This window comes from Phocoena sinus, chromosome 16 (assembly GCF_008692025.1).
Source record: "Phocoena sinus isolate mPhoSin1 chromosome 16, mPhoSin1.pri, whole genome shotgun sequence".
Taxonomy (NCBI): Eukaryota; Metazoa; Chordata; class Mammalia; order Artiodactyla; family Phocoenidae; genus Phocoena; species Phocoena sinus.
This window is the reverse complement of record NC_045778.1, coordinates 84534615-84555662: the sequence shown is the minus strand read 5'-3', so window position 1 is coordinate 84555662 and position 21048 is coordinate 84534615. Positions and strand designations below refer to the sequence as shown.

Sequence of the window (21048 nt, the reverse complement as noted above, 5' to 3'; positions counted from 1 at the left end):
ACATAAGAAAACATAACAGACACTTACAAAAGTTACACCTGAAAAATCTCCACTCCAACTTCTGGTCGATGTGCTCAGCCAAAAGGTCACAGCTCGGAATTTGCTAGATAAACAAATGTTCGCGAGGTAGATGAACCACCGGAGAACTGATGCATGGCAGCGAATGAATAACCTGCAAATGCCGCCCAAACCCCATTATTTCCACTTTTCCAGGAGCCCGAGATTCATGTCCCCGCATGCTGCCAGTTCATTACCGAGAAGCATCATCCCTCTTGCGCTCCCGCCGGGCGGCGCGCAGCCCCTGGAGGGCCCTTTAATGTTTAATTCCCCATCATCCGCTCCACTGAACAGCTTAATCTCTGCTTGTATGATCAATACTAGATCGGTGTAAATTAAAATGACAATTTTAAAGTAATTAAGCCTGTTAATGCTCGATTCAAATGTCATTATTTGCACAAGGGATTGAGGAGAAATTACAGCGTGTCCAGGGTGACAGGAAGATGTCTGAGCTGCCTGGATGGGCCTCGTGGAGCCACCGGGGGCTTCAGCAAAGCGGATTAACTCGGCCGCGCCCTGCCAGGCTACCTCTCCAATTTCTAAAGAGGATAACACAATTTGATAAATTTAATTCCAGCTACAAACTCAATTATTGTGATAATAGATGAAAACTGGGAGGAGATGCTATACAAGGCCCACATTTTAAAAACTACACTTGACTCCGGAATGAGATACAACAGTTGTGATTTGATTTGATTTGTTCTCTCTCTTTTGAAAACCCTTTAAATAATTTCGATGGTTGGAACAAGAGTGCGCATTGATTAAATAGCGTAGCTCTGACCCAAACGGGGCCGCAGCCCCACCGGTTCAGGTCACAGTGTAACAGCTGCTGCCGCTCGTAGCAGCCACATTTAGACAGGCACAATCACATCTTGCATTACTGTCTCTCGTAAACTGATACATAAACCTCAGCCTTGCCCATTCCCGGCTGGTCTGGCCCCAGCCCGGAAAGATGCGTCCGGCCATTTTTTTCCTGAGTGGCGGGTGGGAGTGGAGGATTAATAAAAAAAAAATTAAACAAACAAAAAAATCACCTTTGCTCGCCCAGTACCTGGAGCAATGGGCCCAGAGTACAAGTCAGACCCTCTGACTGATTCTCCTGCACAGGTATTTCTCCACCTGAGCCACTTACCGGGGCGGGTGGGGGGGGGGGGCACACACGGGGGACGGTGTCCACAGCACCGGAGGGGCTGCTCCAAGGGGACACCTGCCGTCCCTGGGCCTCATCCTTCAAATCACCAATAAAAGCTGACAACCAAACATTAATATCAAGATGAAGAGAGAAGTGTAGCAGTTTCCGTCTGAAAGATGTGAAAGTGCCCTGCAGCCCATCTCTCAGGGCCTCCTTGGACCATCGCGGACACTGGGCCACCCCAGAAGGCGGCTGGGAGCAGGAGAGCCGCGGCAGAGGGCCAGGGCCTCCCCGATCCAGGGCAGCTGAGCGGGCTTTATAGCCTTCCGTCGCCTGAATGTCCCTCCACTTTTTGCAGAAGAGGGAGGTTGTGGTCAGCACTTCCCCACCACGGCCTGCATGTTGAACGGGCCTTGCCTGCTGCCCGTCTGTCGATGCGACAACAACTGGGACGCAGTGGGCACCGTCCCGCCAGCAGGATATGGCGGAAAATCCACGCAATCGTAGCAGCATGTCTGCACGTGGTTCTCCTCTTTGGCTTCTAACTGCAAACATCCCAACTACAGATTATCAGGTTCGAAGGTGAGGAACTAGACAGGAAGGAACTTTTAATGATGCATTAAAATTAACCGTGACGTGGAGGAGACTTGGGCACGTGATTATTCGATTTTAAGGCAAACGCGGGGAGGGGCCATCAGGGTGCTGACATTACTCCCTTTCAACCCGGAACACAATCATACAACGAGGAAAACCCCAAATCTCAGCCCACTTTTCCCTGTAATAGTTAAAAAGCAGGACTTCTGAAAGGCAAGAGACACAAAATCAAGGGAAAACCATGGGACACGCTGATTTTCAGGACAGGTATTCGTGTGAGTCTCAGAGGTGGTGTCCGGGGCTCTTGGGACACAAGGCACCCGGGAGGGCGGCTCTAGGTGGAAGGTGACGGGCTCGACACTGTGGGCCTTTTCTGAAAACACCAGGAATTCTGCAGGGAACACGGGACGCACATACAGTTTCCGAGCTCCGTCCCCTTTTCGTTTCCTCCTGTCCGATGGGCCTGGAGTAGGAACAGCTCAGCTGGTGGGACTCACCCTGGGGGGGCGCAGCCCAGAGACGCTGGCACCCAGCCACCACCTCAGAAATGTCTGGGCAGGGAGGGGCGGCCTGTTGACGGCTCAGCACCCGGCTGCACAGGGGGGTGTGGAGCCCCTGCCAACAAGTCCCCCGCCGATGGGGGCCCTGATCCAGCACCAGCCCTGAGAGCCACACCGCACCACCGCAGACGGCCCCCCGGCGGGAACCCTGCACCGGGCTTGCCCAACGCCACTTCCTCTCTTTCAAGGGACAGGGCTGGGACCAACAGGAAGCAGCACAGTCTGGATGGGCGAGTCTAACAGACATAAATCCAGAAAGGATGTGGCCGACACGCGGAGCCCAATGGCCACATCCCCCACTGAGTTACAACCCAGGGGCACCACGAGGCTCGGACGCGGAGGAGGAGCTCCGCCAGCTGGCTGCGCGTGGCGGGCACCAGGCTGTGCTGTTCGCACACGTGGGCCTGGGGGTGAAGGCACAGGACAACCGGGGACCAGCCAGCAAAGCCCTGCACTGGCCACCCTCATGGTCCAGCGTGAGGACTAACGCCCGGACGGCGGACGCAGCTCCGTGCACGCAGCGGGCACGAGTCAGGCGCTGGCCCACGGCAGGCTGTCCTTCCCCGGAGACCCTGCACCTCGCTCTCCTCGACGGGCTGCGGACGGTCTACAAGGCAGAGCCCGGCCAGCCCACACCACCCCGGCCCATCACAGGAACTCAGGCGTCGCCCACACGGAAGGCTGGCCGATGCCCACCTCCCCGGGAGCTCCGGGGAGGCCTCAGGAAGCCCCTCCTCACCAGGCCTTCACGGGACCCTGTGCCCGCCCTCCTCTGGGAACGGGCTGTGAAACCCAATGGGTCACACTCCTGGAGCTCAGCTCCCGGAGTCTGCCGTCCAGCTGCAGGCGTCAGAGGAGGGGTCTGCTCGGAGGGCTCCTGGGGGTCCCCTGGGAGCGTGAGGCTGGAGCCCCGGCGCAGTGGCGCAGGGTCCCGGGAGAAGGACGGGGGCCTGGTAATCTGGGCGAGCTCAGGGCTGCGGGGCGGGGGCGCGTCACTCAGGCTGAATGAACGGACAACAGGTAAACTGTGAGTCGACGGGACCACTCTTTATGTTCACTGCTTCACTGATTTCCTGTCAAAAATGCTAACAAGCCTGAAAGTCCTTAAGAGCTTTGCAATTTTTCAGTTGTTCACCAGGACATTCCAGGAGCTGCATTTGTTTCCAGGCGGCGGGTGACACGCGCTCCATCACACCCGTTTGCCCCTGACCGATCGTCACCCGGGCCCTGCCACTGCCACCGAGAGCCCGGCCCGATTCCCACCCAGAGAGCCGGCCGAGGGTGAGGGAAGGGCCCTGCCAGTGGCCCGCCGTGGTGGGACGGAAGCAGAGACAAACAACCTCCTGGATCAGGAAAACTGCCCCAAGCGGGGCTTTGGGCAAAGGAACAGGGGCCCCTTCACCAAGGAATCACATCGATACGGCCGTGACCCTGCGCACACAGTGAGCGCTATGTAGCTGGGGGACAGCCTGGGGACCCCGGGGCCGGCAAGCACGGGCAGCTGTGTGAGCAGCCTGTGGTGGGCGGGGGAGCCGCGGCCGCGATGGGGACCACTCACTCCTACACTGCATGGCTGCGCGTGAGCCACTTCCTGCACCCCCCCCCCCCCCGCCCCAGGAGCTTCTTCCTAGCCCCTCCCCACACCCAGCCTGCAGACCCCACGCCCGTCTCACAGGCCCCATCACAGGAATGTACATCACGTGCAAACGGACTGGCCAACTACACAGCAAAAGACAGCGCCCGCCAGCCCAAAGTCAGGAAAAAGTGTGCACCAAAGTCAACACTAATCATTTCACTGAGTTGGAACAATGCTACATTCAAAATCCATAAAGCCTTATGTTACCTAAAGAATGAATTTTATACTGATAATATCTGCATAGGGCACATGTGACACTGAAAATTATTCACACCCTGCTGTTACTTCCTGCGGAACGTTAAGTTTCCTCCATCATAAACGTACAGAACAATTTGTGTGGCTTTTACCTGCAGTCAGCTTGTAATGGAAATCTCCTTTTTCAGTTAAATCATTTAAGGTTTGCTTATCAGCCATTAACCACATGACTAGATATTTTTCACAGTGTTATTGATGGATATAGAAAACTGTATAGACTTAAAGTTTGCAATTAGATGAGGCGTGACATATCTACACACCTGTGAAACCAACACCACAATCAAGGTAACAAGCACGTCCATCATCCGGGGGGGCTTCCCTGTGTCCCTTGGTCCCCGGATCCCTCCAGTCCCTGTCTGAGGAAACCACTAACTATTTTCTGTCATTGTAGATCAGTTTTCGTTTTCAAGATTCTACAAACGGAGTCACACAGAATGTGTGTTTCGTCTGGCGTCTTTCACTTGGCATAATCTCTACATCCATCCGTACCATCTCCTGTATCAACAGTTCTTCACCTTCCACTGCCGAGTGGTACTGTAGCTGGTCTATCCACTGACCTGCTGGTGGATGTTTGAGTCGTCCACAGTTTGGGGGTAAAGTTCCCATAAACACTTACGTACAGTCCTTGTGTGGACATGTGCTTTCATCTTTCCTGGCTGGGTACCTAGTGGTGGAAAGGCTAGGTCATATGGTAGGTGTATTTTTGACTTAAGACACTCCCCACGTGTCTCCCCAGTGGTTGTGTGACCTGACATTTCCACTGTAGCGATATCTGAGAGTTCAGCTCTTCCTCACCCTCTCCAGCACTTGACGCGACGTCTTTTCACTTAAGCCAATAGTGGAACATCTGTGATCTTTAACAAACAGTGTGTTCCTCGTCGCGTTGCTCTAGTGACTAATGGTGTTGAGTGTATGTTCACATGCTTATTTGCCATTTCTATACTTCGTCTGGTGAACTGTCTGTTCAGATCTTTCAGAAATTCAGTTGTCTGGTTAGTACTGATTCGTAACAGTTCTTCATATGTAGTACTCTACATAAAGTCCTTTGTCAGAGATATTTTGCAAATATTTTTTCTTTGGCTGTGAACTATTTTTGTATCTTTTGAAGAACAACTGTTTTTCATTTTGATGATAGCTTAATGTTTTCTTTAGTAGTAGTTTGTGCTTTTTATGTCATATTTAAGGACTCTTTGCCAGAGCCAAAGTCACTAAGATTTCCTCCTATGTTTTCCTGTAGAAGTTTTACGGTTTTAGCTCTTACACTAGGTCTGTAGTCTGTTTGGGTTAAACTTTCATAAGTTTTGAAGTAAGGATTGAGGCTTTGTTGTTGTACATGGCCATCTGCTACAGCACCAGTTGGGAAAAGATTATTGTCCCCACACTGAGTTGCCCCAATACCTTCATCAAAAATCAGTGGTGGGGTGGGCCCGTTTCTAGATTCTCCATTCTGCTCCATGATCGATTTCTCTGGTTTTACAAGACTACACTGTCCTGAGTATTGTAGATTTATAATAAATCTTAATCAGGTAGTATAACTCCTCCATCTTTGTTCATTTTCAAAGTTGTTTTGGCTAATCTAGGTTCTTTACATTTCCATATAAATTTTAGAACCAGTTTGTCAACGTCTATTTAAAAAAAAAAAGAGTCTGCTCTGATTCTGATTGGTACTGCACTGAATCTTCACATAGATTTTGGGAGAAATGACATCTTAACAATACTGCGCCTTTCAATCCATGAACATGGTATATCTCTCCATTCTTCTTTAATTTCTCTCAACAGTGTGTTGTAGTGCTTATCTTTGGCCTAAGTTATTCTAAGTATTTCACATCTTGGTGCTACTATAAATGGTAACGTTATTGGAATTTCATTTTCCACCTAAATCATTTACAAGTTGACAGCTTACAAGCTGTACCTACATGACTAGATTTTAAAGACATGAACAAAACACTTTTCCATTAGCAAATCCATTCTGACTAGTCATGAAAGCACTGCATTTTGTATTGTTTTTCCCTGAAGGAGATATTGTCCTCACTACGTTCAATGCAGTCAATTCAGTAAAGTTGATCTCAAGCCTCAAACAATTTGCCCTTGGCTCTGGACTGTGTTTTCAAAACTACAGCACAGAGGGGTGGAGATATGCATTTGGAGGTGCAGTGTGGTTTGGCTGGAGTGAAAGGGTGTGTGTGCAGGGACGGGGGCTGTAAGCTGTACTCCAGGACTGGTCACACCCTGGCTTCCTCATCCCAGGAGACTCAGAGTCTGCGCTGTCTTCACCTCCTGGGTTCGGCCCATTTCTCCTCAGTGTTCACTAGGGGACGTGCCCTGGATGGCTCAGGCTCAGAGAAAGGAAGGCACGGAGTCAAGAAAATAAAACCAAAGTGGGTCACTACTTCTGGTGCACTCTGGGTACTGATTTCAACAAGAACTTCAAAGCCACATCTATAGGCCTTTCACATTCCAAACAACCCGCCCATCCCTTCCCTGCCTCTCTGATGGCCTTACCTCTTTTCCCAAAACTCTGCAGTGGTTCCCTGCCGACCACTCAAATTCCTCTGCCTGATGCTCAAGGAATCTCCAGGATGCTAGCCTCCTCCCTCACTGTAATCTCTCTCAGACAGCCTGTGTTCAACGGCCGGAACTACCCCCATGCACTGCCCACAGCCACCTCTGTGCATCAGCGCACAAGTCCACACGCCATCTCCCTGAGGCCAGGCCGCCCGGGCACCACCTCCACCTGCTCCTCGGCCGTCTCCTCTGAGGTCAGCAATAAGGGAAGGAATCTCTTCCTGCTATTTCTTTTTTTAAAAGTTTGTCTTAAAAAGTCACAGTTCTGCAAAGCTTATAATGGAAAAATAGCAGTGCTCTGACCATTTCAAGTTTCACTCCCCAGAGGCTATTACTCTCTTTTAATTGTTTCCTTTGGCATGTCCCTCTGTATCTCTAACGTTTACAATGCTACTTCTTGATTTTCTAGTCTTCAATATTGACTACTGATTTTTCCACTGTGGAGGATGAGGATTTAATCCCTTTACACCATCTTCCTCCTTCATTCACATGACACACACACACACATACACACACACTATCCCTCATCCCCATCCTCCAGATAAAAACACATTTTTACTTAAATTAATAATCAGTATTGATATCATTATAACTTTGAAAATGCTCTTCACAATAGAACCACTTATTTCATTACAACTGCTTTTCCTCTCTTGAACAGCTCTTTGTTTTCCCTGGAGTTCGTTACCGCCTTCTTTTTTTTGTTAACTGAGTTCTTGAATATACATTTATCATAAGTCATTCACACACTCTCTAAACCTCATCTCAGTATGTTTCCACATCAATCTCACCTGCTTGGAGACTCTCTCTCAGAAACTTAACCAGCAGCATGACTGCTCTCTCGCCTATTACATGGTTATCCTCCTGGGATCTCCCTTCACTACTGACCTGGGGGTTCCCTTGAGAGCTGAGAATCAGGCCTAGCACAGAGGAGCACACATCAGTGTTTCCCAAGCTGAACAGAAAGGGCATCCAGCCTTCACGCCCAGGGAGCCAGGTAAGGTCCTCTGCTAAGAGCCCAGCAGACACCTGGTCAGGGCGGAGGTAACCAACCCTCACGTCTGAGCTCTCTGCTCCTGCCCTCAAGGGAGCTGGTGTGCTCAAACCCCTGCTTCCTGTGCTTCCTGGACCTTTGGGTAGAGAACCAAAGCTTCCTGACAGAGGGCACTGGGGACATGCTATTTTAAAAGGCCTTACATATCTGAAGTACCATTTTCTGCACGTTTATAAGCTGTGGCTGGATGGGAATTCTGGATGGAAATTCCGGCATGCCAGAGGTTAAGGTCTGTCTTTTGCCTTCCAGTGTGGCCTTGGAAGTAGGCACTGCCAGGGTCCCTGCCCCTCTGGCCCTTGCCCTTCCCTCTCTTCCCTTAGAGTCGCCCCATGGGGCCTCGATGCTGGGTCTTTATGCCCTCACTCCCTCAGTCACTAGGGTGGGCTGCCCAGGCAGGACATGGCCTCAGGGGGAGGCAGGCAGGGGAGGCCACCCAGGACCACGTGCCCCACGGCCAGCAGCAGGCCATCCCCAAAGGGGCCCAGGGGGCACATCTTCGAGTCTGCCCTGGTCTTGTGCCCACATGACTGCCCTGCCTGGACTGCCCTTTCCCCCCTCCTTCCCCACCCACTCCCACACATCCTTCAGGGTCTCACTAAATGCCGTCCTCAGAGCAGCCTGCTCTCCACTCCTGTCACCATCAGGCCCCGCGGGCGCTTCCGGGCAGCAGACACGGGCACATCAGCTCTCTTCACACCTCCTAACTGCACAGCTGTGTGTTTGCCCCAGCGTCCACGAGGGCAGAGAGTGTGAGGATGTCAGGTCACACGTAGGGTCACATGCAGCACGTCACATGCTGTGGGTTGAGTGTCGCGTGTCTGCATGTTTGCTCACTGGAGTGTGCAAGCTCCACGAGGGCAAAGAGCGTGAGTGCGCTGTGTGTAGCGCATGGGGAATCGCAGGCAGCGTGGCGTGTGTCCCGTGTCTCCGCGTCCGTGGCACCCACAGGCGGCCCAGCACACAGAGCACAGCACGCGTGTCCTGCAGCCAAACTGAAAGGCTCCACTGCACCTTCGAGCCCCCTGCCGAGAACAGCAGACTCAGCTCTCAGAAGGCCGACGCCTGTGGTCTCGGCTCCGTGCGTGCCAACACAGCAGCAGGACCGGGCCAAGCCTGCGCAAGGAGCCTTCTGCGGCTGCCCCCGGGCAATCTTCTTGGTCTTTGGTGGGAAATGGAGGGCAGTGCTCCGAACTTCCTACGGCAGCCAGCAAGCCTCTGAAGGGCACGTCATCCTCCAAGACACATGTTCTCATCTGAAACGTGGCTTCTGGGGGGAAGTGGTGCCCAAAGCGAGGGGCAGGTACCAGTGCTCCAGAAATGGGCATTACGGCTGGAAAACAGGACCCAGGACTGGACACTCAGGGGTGTCTGGCACTCGGACAAGCTCCCTGCTAGAGAGGGGTCATCTCAGCCCCCAGAGGGCAGGCCACGTGTCCAGGCTGGTGGGGCTCCTCCCACCTCCCACCCAAAACCCCGACTGGCTGACGCCACACCTGGGGTCCTGCACCCTACCATCATGCTGGTACAGCAGCCATTGCCATGTCCCCCTCACTCCACCACCTCCAAACAGGATGGAGAAAAGCAGCTCCTTCCTCCTGGACCCTCCATCCCTCCCAAACAGGCCCGCCTAAACCCCCGAGGGCTCTGTCCTCTGCGGGACCCAGTGACACCTCCGTGCCCCAGCCAGTGGCCCTCCTTCCCTCTGGCCAGCACGCCAGCCACTCTCAGAAACGTCTCCAGCCTTCCCGACCTGGCCTGGCCTGGGCGGCGGTCAGGACCCCAGACTCTCGGGCAAGGCACTGAGGCAGCCTCGTGGCCTGGGATTCAAGTCCAGGTGAGGCAGACAAGCCGCCACGGCCTTGGCCTCCTCCTGCACCCAGTATGGGCAACCATGGGCCGCGCGAGGATGCCGGGAGAGGCCTTCCATGGACGGCTCCCGCCGGAGCAGACACGGGGCCCTGCACACGTGCTTTCCATGGCACCAGCACTCAGCATCACCTGTGGGACAGCCCACACAGGACCTGCAGCCACTGCTTCCCACGGCCACAAGCAGGCACACAGGGGCCCTCCTGGAGCTAAGGGCCACACAGCAGCCTTGGGCACACAGAGCGCGGGGTGGGGCAGCACACCGCCCCCCCGGGGCCCTAGGCACAGCCCCCTTCTTCCTGCCACCCCGGGGTCCAGCCCAGGGAGCTCCCACGCCTGGCGGTGCCCTGTTCCAGCCACCAGTGGGAACGGCCACTGGCTCTCGGGGCAGCAGGACCCGCTGTCGGCCACGAGACACGTTTAAAGTCTGCCAGGTCTTCCCAGGTGAGTTTTCACCTCACAACGGCCCCACAGAAGGCACCACACAGCACTTCCTCTGTCCTTCCCGAGTGGTCCCCAGTCCCCAGCCCTCCCGCCTTCCTGCCAGGCCCGCGGACCCAGACTGTGCGGCGACCCGATGCGCCCAAGCTTTCGGGGCCTCTGGAGAGGAGAGCCTCCGGAAGCACCCAGCCTGGCGTCTCCTGGGCTCCCAGAAGATCACCGCATCCAAGACTCAAGCCGCGTGGTTGCAGACAGCTCTCGGACCCCTGGGGTCACAGCCCGGTGGGCAAGTGGGTTTTCAGAGGCCCCGGAGGGCTCTGCCCCACCGCTGGCCCACAGCCAGGACACACCCAGCTCCGCGGAACGCACGGCCAGATCAAACTAGCCCAGCAACTGTCCTCCTCGCTTGATAGCCCAACCCCAGCTCATCCGTTAGAGGGAAATAAAGAAGTCGAGCCTAAATGCATAAAAAATTATGTTGGAAGCCCTAAATAAGGCCCCGGCTGCAAGCTTATTGAGTCAAAAATCAATCAATCAATGAACAAGTGGATTAGGCGCACCTCATAAGCCCCAAAGAAATAATTCGCCCAAACGCTGGGATTTAACAGTTGAGGACCAAATTCCAACACTTTTAGGAAGTAAATAATGAAAAATCAATTTAAAGAAAAAACAGATCAAGAACCCTGGGCTCTGGCCCGCGGACACGTTTATTGCTGAGTGCCGTCTCTCGGCTGACCCGAAAACTTCGGGAGGAGTTTATTTACTTCCAGCACCTTCCAGAGATCAATATTTTTAATTTGGATCTCAGTTATTATTTTTCACATCACAGCAGCGGGGAGCAGAGTAAAGTGGCTCATATTTTAGTGCTAAAAAGATCGATATGACAGTTTCACCTTCCCTGCAGCCCCTGCCGCTGCCCGGCCGCACATCACCACGTCCCACGGGGCTGCAGGGGCCGCAGCGGGAGCGGCTGTCCCCCACCCCCGAGGCCGACAGCTGTGATTTAGCTGAGCGTGGAGGGCCCGGTGCCCTCGGAAAACCAATCTTGCTCCCCTCACTTTATCAGGCCTGTCTGGACCCACAGGCGGGGCGAGAGGCTGGGAGACGGGGCGGGGCCGGAGGGGCCCCCTAAAGTAGGTCGGTTCCCTCATCAGGATGCGTTTGCCCTCCTCCCCTTCCCTGGATCAGAGAACGTCAGTAAGCTCCATTACTTTTCTATAAATTTTCCCTAAAATCTTATCCAGGAGAGCAGAGACAGGGAAGGGGCAGGTCTCGGAGCAAGGAGCCAGGAGGGTCCAGGAGGGCGTCTCCTCGGAAGGAGCGTGGCTTCCGGCCTGACCCTGCACAGGCACTGGGCCACCGAGGGGCGGGGGGAGGGCCCTGGGACACGACAGAAAAGAGCAGCTGCCACCACGGCTGGAAGGCAGGCCCAGACCCTCCTGCAGAAGGAGACCACTGAGGCCAGCGTGGACCCTCCAGACTTGTGCTCCGCCGGTGAGGAGAGGAAGCAGCCCCCAAGACAGGGAGGAGAAGGAAGAAGAGGGAGCTGCTTTGGTGGTGACCTGCCTTCACGGGGTCCCGGCCCAGGAGCCACCAGCATGGACAGTGGAGTGAGTGGGAACGCAGATGGACCCTCCAGGGCGAGGACCTCCTTGGGGCACACACAGACCCCCACGCCCACCCCAGGCGCCAGGGCCTGTCCTTGGGCCTCCTGGTCTGACGTGGAGGGAGAAATGCCATCAGGCCACTGCGCGCTCTTGGCCTGGGGACCCATGGACAGGTGGGTTTGCAAAGCGCAGTTTTAGGCCAGGGATGGAGAGGTGCCTCCTGGAGGGGCCTGAAAGGGTCGCTTCTCCCAACTTCAACATCACCCCCGCCCCCGACCAGTGAGGCCACGGTCCCGGGAAACCTTTGTGAGCCTTGAATTTGTGTCAGTGGGTTTCTGGTCTGGCCGCACTCTCACCCCACAGGAAATGAAGCCCACCCATGCGCCCCTTCCAGGGGCCAAGTTAGCCGCGGATGAAGCTGGAGGCCAGTGGTGGGAAGCAGAGGAGGGCGAGCCTGGGACCCTGGGCAGCGCAGGGCCTCCATCTTCCAGGTGCAGCTCTGGAGATCCTCCCCCCGCCGGCCTTCCCGGTGCCCTGAGGACACAGGTGCCGGCCACTGACAGCCGCTGACCAGTCTGCCCAGACGCAACCCCACTTTCCGAGCTTTGAGGGGAAGTCGGCACTCTCCCAGCCCACGGACGCCCGTGTGGCTGCCCCGACCGCATGGCTCCCTCGACCGCATGGCTCCCCCCGGGCCCACGACCCCAGCCCAGCGCCAACAGGGGGAGCCCTCCGCCAGCCTCCGGCCCGCGCTCCCCAGGCGTCACGCCCACTGGACAGACGGCCACGCGGCTCAGGTCTTGCAGGCTGACGCCAGACAAGGGGGACTCGCGAAGGCGCCGCCAGAAAGGCCCCTCCCGGCACAGACGCGTGCGGGGCTGACGTGGTGCCACTGCGGGAGGGGCGGGGAGGGGAGGGGTGAGGCCAGGGCACGGGGCAGCCATGCCCGCCCCGCCGCAGAGACGGTGGGGGCCGCCCGCCCTCTGAGGGGACGACGCCCTCCAGGCTCCCCGCCCAGTCGCCCGAGCAGGCCAGGTCGGGAGGCTCTGGGGGGTCCTGCCCAGCAGGCTGGAGCTGATGCCCATGGCCGCCAGCTGCTCCACCAGCAGGTGTTTCAGGGAGAAAACCAAGCAAGGGCCTGTGCCTGCACCTCACGTGCTTGGAGCACCAACCCTCTGTACCAGGGGGCTCCCCAGGGACTTGCGTCAGCCCCACCCCTCGGGTGGCCCCTCTGGTACTGCACGTTGGGGTCTCTGGGCCAGGCTGCGTGTCCTGCCTCAGGAGCGAGATGCCTACCCCATTCTCCTCCCCTTCTTCATCACAGGTGACCAGGTGACGGGGGAGGATGCGGGGGCCCCAGGTGAGAGGGGCACGCGAGTGGCCACTGGCTGTGCCTGCTTGGAGCCTTCACCAGCCCTGAGAAGCCCTGAACTTACACTGATAAACAGCCCACTCTCCTTCCTCTGAGGAAAGTCCCAACCCACCTTGGGGCCCATCCTTGTAACTGAGAAGGTTTCTTCCAAGCATTCTTGTATGAATCACTTTTCTGACAAAGTCACAGGTTCACATCACGTGCCCGACTGCTAACGCGCTTCCGCTGGACTCCATGGTTAAATCCAATGATGTACAGGGGGGTGCTGACGCTGCCACTGAGCACGCATGACAGACGTGGGGAGCCAGGCCCTGGGAAGGGGCAGGGTGTGCGTATGAAAAGGAGGGGCACTGGAGGGAGGAGGGAAGGGAGAGGCCCGGGAGGAGGCAGGCTAGCACTCTGACCTCTCCTGGGGCAGGCGGTCCACGGGGCCTGCGAAGCAAGGGCACCCGGGGAGGGCAGGGCTGGTGCAAAGGGCCTGCAGTACCTGCAGGGGACGGAGGAGGGAAAGAGCAGGACAGAGGGTGCGTCGGGGTGGCAGCCACCTTCCTCGGGACACAGGCTTGCAGAACGCAGCACCACCGCGGTGCAGGAGGGACGGCTGAACGACAACCGTGCCCCTTTCTCTTGGTCGCCTCTGCATTTTTTTTTAAGATTTTTTTCCACGTGGACCATTTTTAAAGTCTTTATTGAATTTGTTACAATATTGCTTCTATTTTACGTTTTGGTTTTTTGGCTGCCAAGCATGTGGGATCTAGTTCTCCAACCAGGGATCGAACCCGCACCCCCTGCGCTGGAAGGGCGTCCCAGCAATAACCGGGCTCACCCCACCACGTGGTGCCTGGGAGGGACTCGGGAGCCGCCGTGGGAACAGGGAGCGGGTGGGTCAGGCCTTGCAGGACTCCCGCAGCCACACCTCAAGGGACCCCGCAAGGGGCTCACCGGAGTGGCCTCTTCTGGGCACTCCTGCTTGCGCTCTCTGGAGACGGTCACCTTCAGTGAGCACACCTGGCATGGCGGGAAGAGAACCCACGTCTGAACTCTCCGGGGGATTAAAACTGGGCCCCCTTGCCTCTTTCAGCCAAACACAAAATCACTGGGGGATGTCGGGCGTTGACGTCGGCCAGGAGACCCAGGGTGTTTACCTCACCACGGAAAACGCTTGGGCGAAGGCCGTCCAGGGCGCTGGCTCCACAGCCCCGCCCTTCCTCTGCTGGGCACCCCGTCCAGAAGCCCACGTCCGCTCCGGCAGCCTTGGGCAGGGGGCGGGGCCGGGGAGGGCAGGTGCCTGGGGGGCAGCCCCTCCCCCGGGGGTTCTCCTTCACTGTCGCGTGCCCTCCAGCCCGCCCCTGCCCCCACCTCCCCAACTATGCCCTGCATGAGCCTTCTGTCTTCCCAGCCTCCTCTCGGGGAAACTCGCCCAACCCGCGGTCTTCAATGCACGTACACCCCGATGGCCTGGAGGTCTGTCCTCAGGCCGGCACCCCCCGTGAGCTCACACTGGTGCATCCATGGCTCTGGACCCACGCTGGGGGCACCCACGTCCAGCCCACCACTGCATCCTGGCCCCTCTGCCCCAGGATGCCTCCTTCCCTGCTCAGAGCACGGCTGCCGGGCACCGGCACTGGCACCAGCCCAGGCCCCGGGCAGCACAGGGAGCAAGGCTGCTGCTCCCGGGCTCTGGATTCGAGGAGGAAGACACGGTAATCAGAAGGCTAACCCCAAGCACACCAGGCGGCCGGTGCCCAGAGACGAGGGCCCGGCGTCTGAGGCGCTGCAGCAGCCTGAGCGCTCCCTCCGTCCCGTGCGGCCCGCCCGTGGCTGTGTCCACGCCCAGGGCCAGGTCCTTGGCCCATGACGGCGGTTAATGAGTTCCCGGGAACGGGACGGGCGATGCCAGCACGCCACGCTAGTGGCACCTCTGGACGAACAGACTTCCAGCTCGACTTTCCCGAAGGACATGCAGGCGGGCGGGGACCCGGCCAGTGGGCAGGGCCTGAGGGAGGGTGGCCCGCCGCAGGACGCCCAGTGGGGGACACTCTGCCTCCTCAGGCCTGAGCAGACCAGACGAGCCACGTGCTTAAGTGAGCGGCCACTCGGGATGGTTCTTAGAGGCAGACAAAATTTACCGTAATCATTTTGTTCAAGTCTGAAACTTGCCCTTCGAGCAGCTCCTGCTTGGGATGGGAAATGCTGCTCTGCCGCCATCTCCTGGTGAAAATGAGCACCTGCAGGCTCCTGGTGTGCCCCTGCCTCCAAGGCCACAGCCCCCCAGCTCACTGCCCACCCAGCCACAGCTCCTCCAGGCTGCAGACCCTGCTGGCCCAGAGCCCCCCCAGGACGTCGACCCCCAGGACACAGCCCCCCAGGACGCCGACCCCCAGGACACAGGCCCCCAGGACGCCGACCCCCAGGACACACAGCCCCCCATGTTTCCGTGAGCCCCCCACCAGTATGCTCATCGCCAGGTGCAGCTGCAGGTTCGGCTCCTTCTGGGAACAGGCTGCAATTTTCTGATCCCTATGAGTACCTGTGACAGCATTTATGTACAAGATAAATTCATTTCAATTTCCCTTTTCAATTAATGGCCTATTATTTGAACCACACTCAGCTAAAAATATTGTTCCAATACTATTAATCTTGTAAAAATTAAATTTTCCTCCCTCTGACAGCCAGAGGCCACCAGGCTGGGGCGAGAGGGTGGCCATGTACCTGGCCAGCGCTGCCCAGGTCCCCTCCAACAGGACGTCCAGGGGACCCAGCAAAGGCGGTTCCACGCACGACACACCGAAGGGGCGATGGACGGGCACGACGGGGATAGGGCCGCAGGGCCAGGGCCAAGCAGGATTTTATCACAAGCCATTACGGTCCCAGTCAGGAGACGGGTGAGAAACACACACCTCCCCCGGGGAAGAGTCTGGGATGAGGTCCAGACCCGGAGAGCGGAGCACCGCTGGGCCATTCCCGCCGCCCCCCACACCCCCGCCCCGGGAAACATGCCCACACTGGACTGTGGTTGCAGGAGGGGACCGCCGGCAGGACAGCAACCCTGGAAGGCAAGCCAGGCCACAGCCTCGCAGGGCCAGCCGACACACCCACCCCTCCTTGGGCAGGCTGGACCTTCATCCTCAACTCCCAGACACTGTCCAGTCCTGCAGACACCTGGAGCCACAGCCTCAGCGCCTCAGACCTGGGCTCATCTCCATGTCTGATGCGGTGCCGTCCCGTGCAGGGTCAGTCCTGCCCAGGGAGGTGCCAGCCCTGAGCGCCATCCCAGACTGGAACCAAGCAGGATGGCCCTGTCACCGACTAACGTGCCATCAGCGTACTTAAGACCAAGAGAGGAAAACGCTGCCGGTTCTGAGAGATGCTGGGGGCGTTGGATGCACGCTGGTCTCAGATGTAAATGTGACAGTCGACCGGTGGAGGAACAGACTGGAGGTAATATCGTCCTTAGGTACCTCCATGCACCAACCGGACAGGAAGATCTTCCAGGCGTGTCATTTGTAGTGTCTGCAGTGGTTGCGCGTTACTCCGCCATGTGGCTGGTCCACAGCGTAAAAATACCTAACTCTGGTACTTAAAATTACTTCCAACTTTTGTTATCAAATAATTTTTGATGACCAACAGTTTGCAAGACGGCTACTTCTCCAGTGAAGCTGCTGAGTGATGGCAACGCTCTGGCAGGTTTCTGTATTCCACTGCAAACTGGGAAGTCACATTTTAAGATAAATCTCCAGGGATGAGGAAGACCGAAATGGAGCTCTCAGCCCCCAGGCGCCTCCAACGCAAACCTTTTCTCAGCCCACCAAGCATTTGGCTGGAGGAGAGACGCAGGTTTTACGTCAGCATGTCACGACAGGTGACACAAAACAGACCACGGAGAACTAGAAAACTCAGCATTTCGGAAAACTTCCACAGACAGAGACAGTGGGAGCTCCTGGCCTTCCTGGGGCCGCAGCTTCTGTGCGCAAGAACCAGGGCCCCGTCCACTGACAAGCTGATACCCACGCTTCACTGTTGACTCAGTCCCAGGCGCACACAGAGCCCCATGGGGCACGGAGGCCGGCGCCAGAATAACTCCCTCAGCGGATGGATGGCCTCTGCCCCAGGGAAACAAACGCCTCCACGCTCCCTCGGCCACCCACCCCTGCCTCAGTCTCTGGTCCGCTGGGGAAGGTGTATCAGATATGTCAGCCTTTCTGAGGAATCAGTTTGATTTCGTTGATTTTCTCTAATTTTCTATTTCACTGATTTGTCTTATTTTACGATTTCCTTTCTTGTACGGGCGTTGGTTAAATTCGCTCTTCATTTTAAAAACTTCTAATGTAAGCATTTGATGCTAGAAATTGCCCTCTAAGCACTACTCTAGGTGCATCACACACATTTTGAAGGTTTTTAGTTTGTTTTTCGTGCAATTGGAAATAATTTCTAATGTCCTTTGTGACTCATGGGCTATTTACAAGTTTCTTGTTTATTTCCAAAGATTTGGGGCTTATTTCCAGACACCGCTTTTGTTTACTCCTAGTTTAGTTCCTCTGTGTGACCTCAACCTCCTACACGTGCTGAGCTGCGTTTTCGGCTCCGATTTCAGTGTGTGGAATGCTCCATGTGCACACACAGGCCGAGGCTCGTCCAGGCCCCAGACCGTCTGTGCTCTGGCCGCCAGGGTGGGAATGCTCGAGTCCTCGGGACGGACCCCCTCCCAACCACCGGCGACCCTGCACCCACCCCGACAAACGTCAGAGCAACACTCGCCTTCCCAGGGAAGGGAGTGGAGGCCGCCTTGCCCCTCGGCATGCCACGTGCCACAAGCCCTGTCCACGTCCCAGGGCTGCGCGTGCAGCCGCCAGCCCCGTGTCCCACGGAGGCCCGTGAGCTCACGCCGGCTGTCAGGGACTCTGCCAGCTTTCCCACACACGTAGCTCTGACACGGGTACCCGCACGATGGGCTGCCACATCCCCCTGGGGAGCTGCCTCCGGTGCCCTGGCCCCGTCACAGCTCTCGCTCTGGAGGCTCCTTCGGTATCAACTTGGCCACTCCTACCTTCTCAGAACCCATGTGGATGGTCTTTTTCTTCATCCTTTTACTTGTAAAATACCCATCTTGCCACCTAAAGGAGACTGTGAGGACCCGAGCATGGTGTCCACGAGGCAGAGGCGACCAGGGCCACGGTGGGCCATGGCGGCTCTACTGGCCGAGCAGGGACCGAGGTCTCTGAGAGGGGGAGGCGACGAGGGGCCCCGCTAACCCGCCAGCAGCAGCCCGGGGACGATGCTGACGGCCTGACGCTTGTCACAGTGACTGGATCTATGGGGTTTACACATTGTACCAAACTCTGACAGATCCCAGCCACGACCTTTTCCAGCCCTTTCCTCTCCCGGCCCTCCTGGCGCTCCAGAGACACCACCTGACGTCCTGGCACTGGGCGACGCCCATCGCCAAGTCCTTCTTTCTCCACAGCTCCTGCGGCTGCGGCCCTTCAGGGAGCTCTTCCTGACGCTGTGGCCCTAAGCTGCTGCTAACGGTGTGGTTCTCACTCCAGACGCTGCCGTTTCCATCTGAGTAAGTCCCACTTGGGGAAAGCATTTTTATTTGCAGGATGAACTGCGGAGAGGGAGCCGTCGGGGAGAAAGGGGAGAGAGAGGGGGGCTGTGTCCCCGCCCTCGAGGCCTTGCTGGGCCCGCCACCGTGGGGTGAGGCCCCTGCGAATGCGGGGAGGGTCCCCGCGGCGAGCAGCGTGGCAGAGGCAAGACCCTGGGATGCAGGATCTTGCAAATGCAGCTAAAGACAGAGAAACGAACCTGCAGCCCGTGACCACCTCACAACTGGCATCAGACGCCCCGAATTTAAGGCCTGAAACCTGGCAGCAGCCTCTCTAAGCAGAGGGGAAGCGCGGTGGCACCTCTGCCCCGGCCGCTCTACACAGGACGCTCTTCCCAGCCCCCGCTCCCCGCACGCAAGCCCCGGTCCAGGCAGCGGGCATACGGTCACCTGCTGCCGGATCCCTGGGCCAGGGATGCCTTGAGGAGGGGACCCAGCAAAGAGCACCTGCAGCAGGGAACGGTGTGAGCGGAAGGCCGTGGAGGACAGATGACACAAGACACTAGGGAGCACAGGCGGCCTCAGGGCTCCCCAAACACGGTGAGAGCCTCCCAGCAGCAACGGCCACTCAAAGCCGGCCGACCTCGCTGCTCCGAGACGCCCCCGCCTGGCCCTGCACCCGGCACGCCCGTGGCCACCACGCCAGCCGGGGTTGCTTCCCCGGGCATCCACCGTCCCCCAGACCACTGTCACACTGTAATTCACGCACAGCCGCCTGTGCCCGTGGCAGAGCTGGCCACCGAGTCTCTTTACGTAATCAGAGGATGGCAGCTCCAGCAGACTCTTGGCTCGGCCAACGCTTACTCCAGGAAGGAAAGTGTGCTCACCGTGAAGTGTTCCTGGGACTCGTAGTTTTCATCCAGGTAGACCCGCGCCCTGCTATACTCTCTCATCGCATCACCAGACAGCAGCTCTCTGGAAGGAAAAGAGGGAGCATTTAACGCACAGCCACACGGACACCGCACGCTCTTACAGGAGCGCTTACGAAGCACAGGAATGGCAGCTTGGAAACCATGCTTTACGTTGTCCTGAAAACAACAGCAACGGGGGGAAGGAAGGGGGGGGAGGGGAAGGGGAAGGAAGGAGGCGGGGAGGGGGAGGGGAAGAGAGGCGAAGGTGGCATAAACTGAGACCCACTATGCACCCTCAGCGCAGGCCGCTCCATGCCAGCCGTGAGCTGAGCAGGATGGGGGCCCCTCGGGAAGCTGACACAGGGAACTCACCCAGGGCCACACACCAGGAAAGCTCGAGTCCACAGCCTGTGGGGCATCCTGGCTGTTTGCACCCGGCCCTCACAGAGGCCACACAGGCGCCCCCAGGCCTGGGCAGTCCCGCCCGCATTCGCTCCTCACGGGAGAGAAGCTGAGGACCATGACCAAGTGGCCAAGGCTTTGCAGCAAGAAGGAAGGAAGGGTCTCCAGACGTCCCTTATGAACAGGCTCCAGCCCTGACTGCACACCTCACGGCCACACTTTGTCACCAGAAAACCCTTCAGCAGGTGACCTCGCCGCCATCTCTACAGACATGGCCGGGACAGAGCTGTGGTGCACCCTTGAGTTCTGTGATGGCGCCGGATGGACAGAGGCACCTGACACCCCCCCAACCAGTGCCCCGGCAGGGGGTGGAGGACATGGGTGCTGTGTGACCAGCCAGCACTCAGGACAGGAAGAAGAGGGGCTCCAGCTTTAAGGAGTGACACTGAGGAAGGCAGGAAGGAATAGGGAGGAGGGGAAGGAAGAAGATAAGCCTTGAGAGGATCAAACTAGTCCTCAAGCACCTACCTGCCTGCTGGGATGAACCCCAACATGCTTTAGGGGGCGAGGCAAGACGCAGACACGAAACACACACAGCAGCAGAATCAAAATTACTGACATGTTGAAGAGCAACAAATATGACCCATAATCTACAAAAAAAGGCAACAGAAACAGATGTAGAAAGAATAAAAATGATGGAGTTTGCTGAAAATAAACTTGAAACAGATATTAGAAATGTAACCAAAGATTTAAAGGAAAACATGGACACAAATGAAAGTTCTAGAGCTGAAAAATACAGCCTCAGAGATAAATTCACTGAATATGCCTAACAGCAGATTAAAATGTAAAGAAGAACAGACACAACTATATCCAAACTGCAGCAAAGAGGAAAAATGGACTGAAAAAAAAAAAACAAAAGCGAAAGAGCTGTAGAGACCTGTGTGACAGTCTCCCATCAGGAAGCCAGAGTCCAAGAACAAAAGAGAAGGGAAGCAACCACGCAAAAGCTTCTCCCAAATCTCAATGAAGTCATAAACCTACAGGTTGAAAAAGC

General features: G+C 56.9%; 1 protein-coding gene across 3 annotated transcripts in view; it reads right to left on the bottom strand.

The window, feature by feature from the left end:
• Positions 1–21048, bottom strand: part of INPP5A (inositol polyphosphate-5-phosphatase A) — a 182299-nt gene that overhangs the window by 74771 nt on the left and 86480 nt on the right. For all 3 annotated transcript variants that reach the window (XM_032607390.1, XM_032607389.1, XM_032607391.1), the window contains exon 4: positions 19569–19656. In XM_032607390.1, the coding sequence (XP_032463281.1) occupies positions 19569–19656 (88 nt within the window). The remainder of the gene's footprint in view (positions 1–19568; positions 19657–21048) is intronic.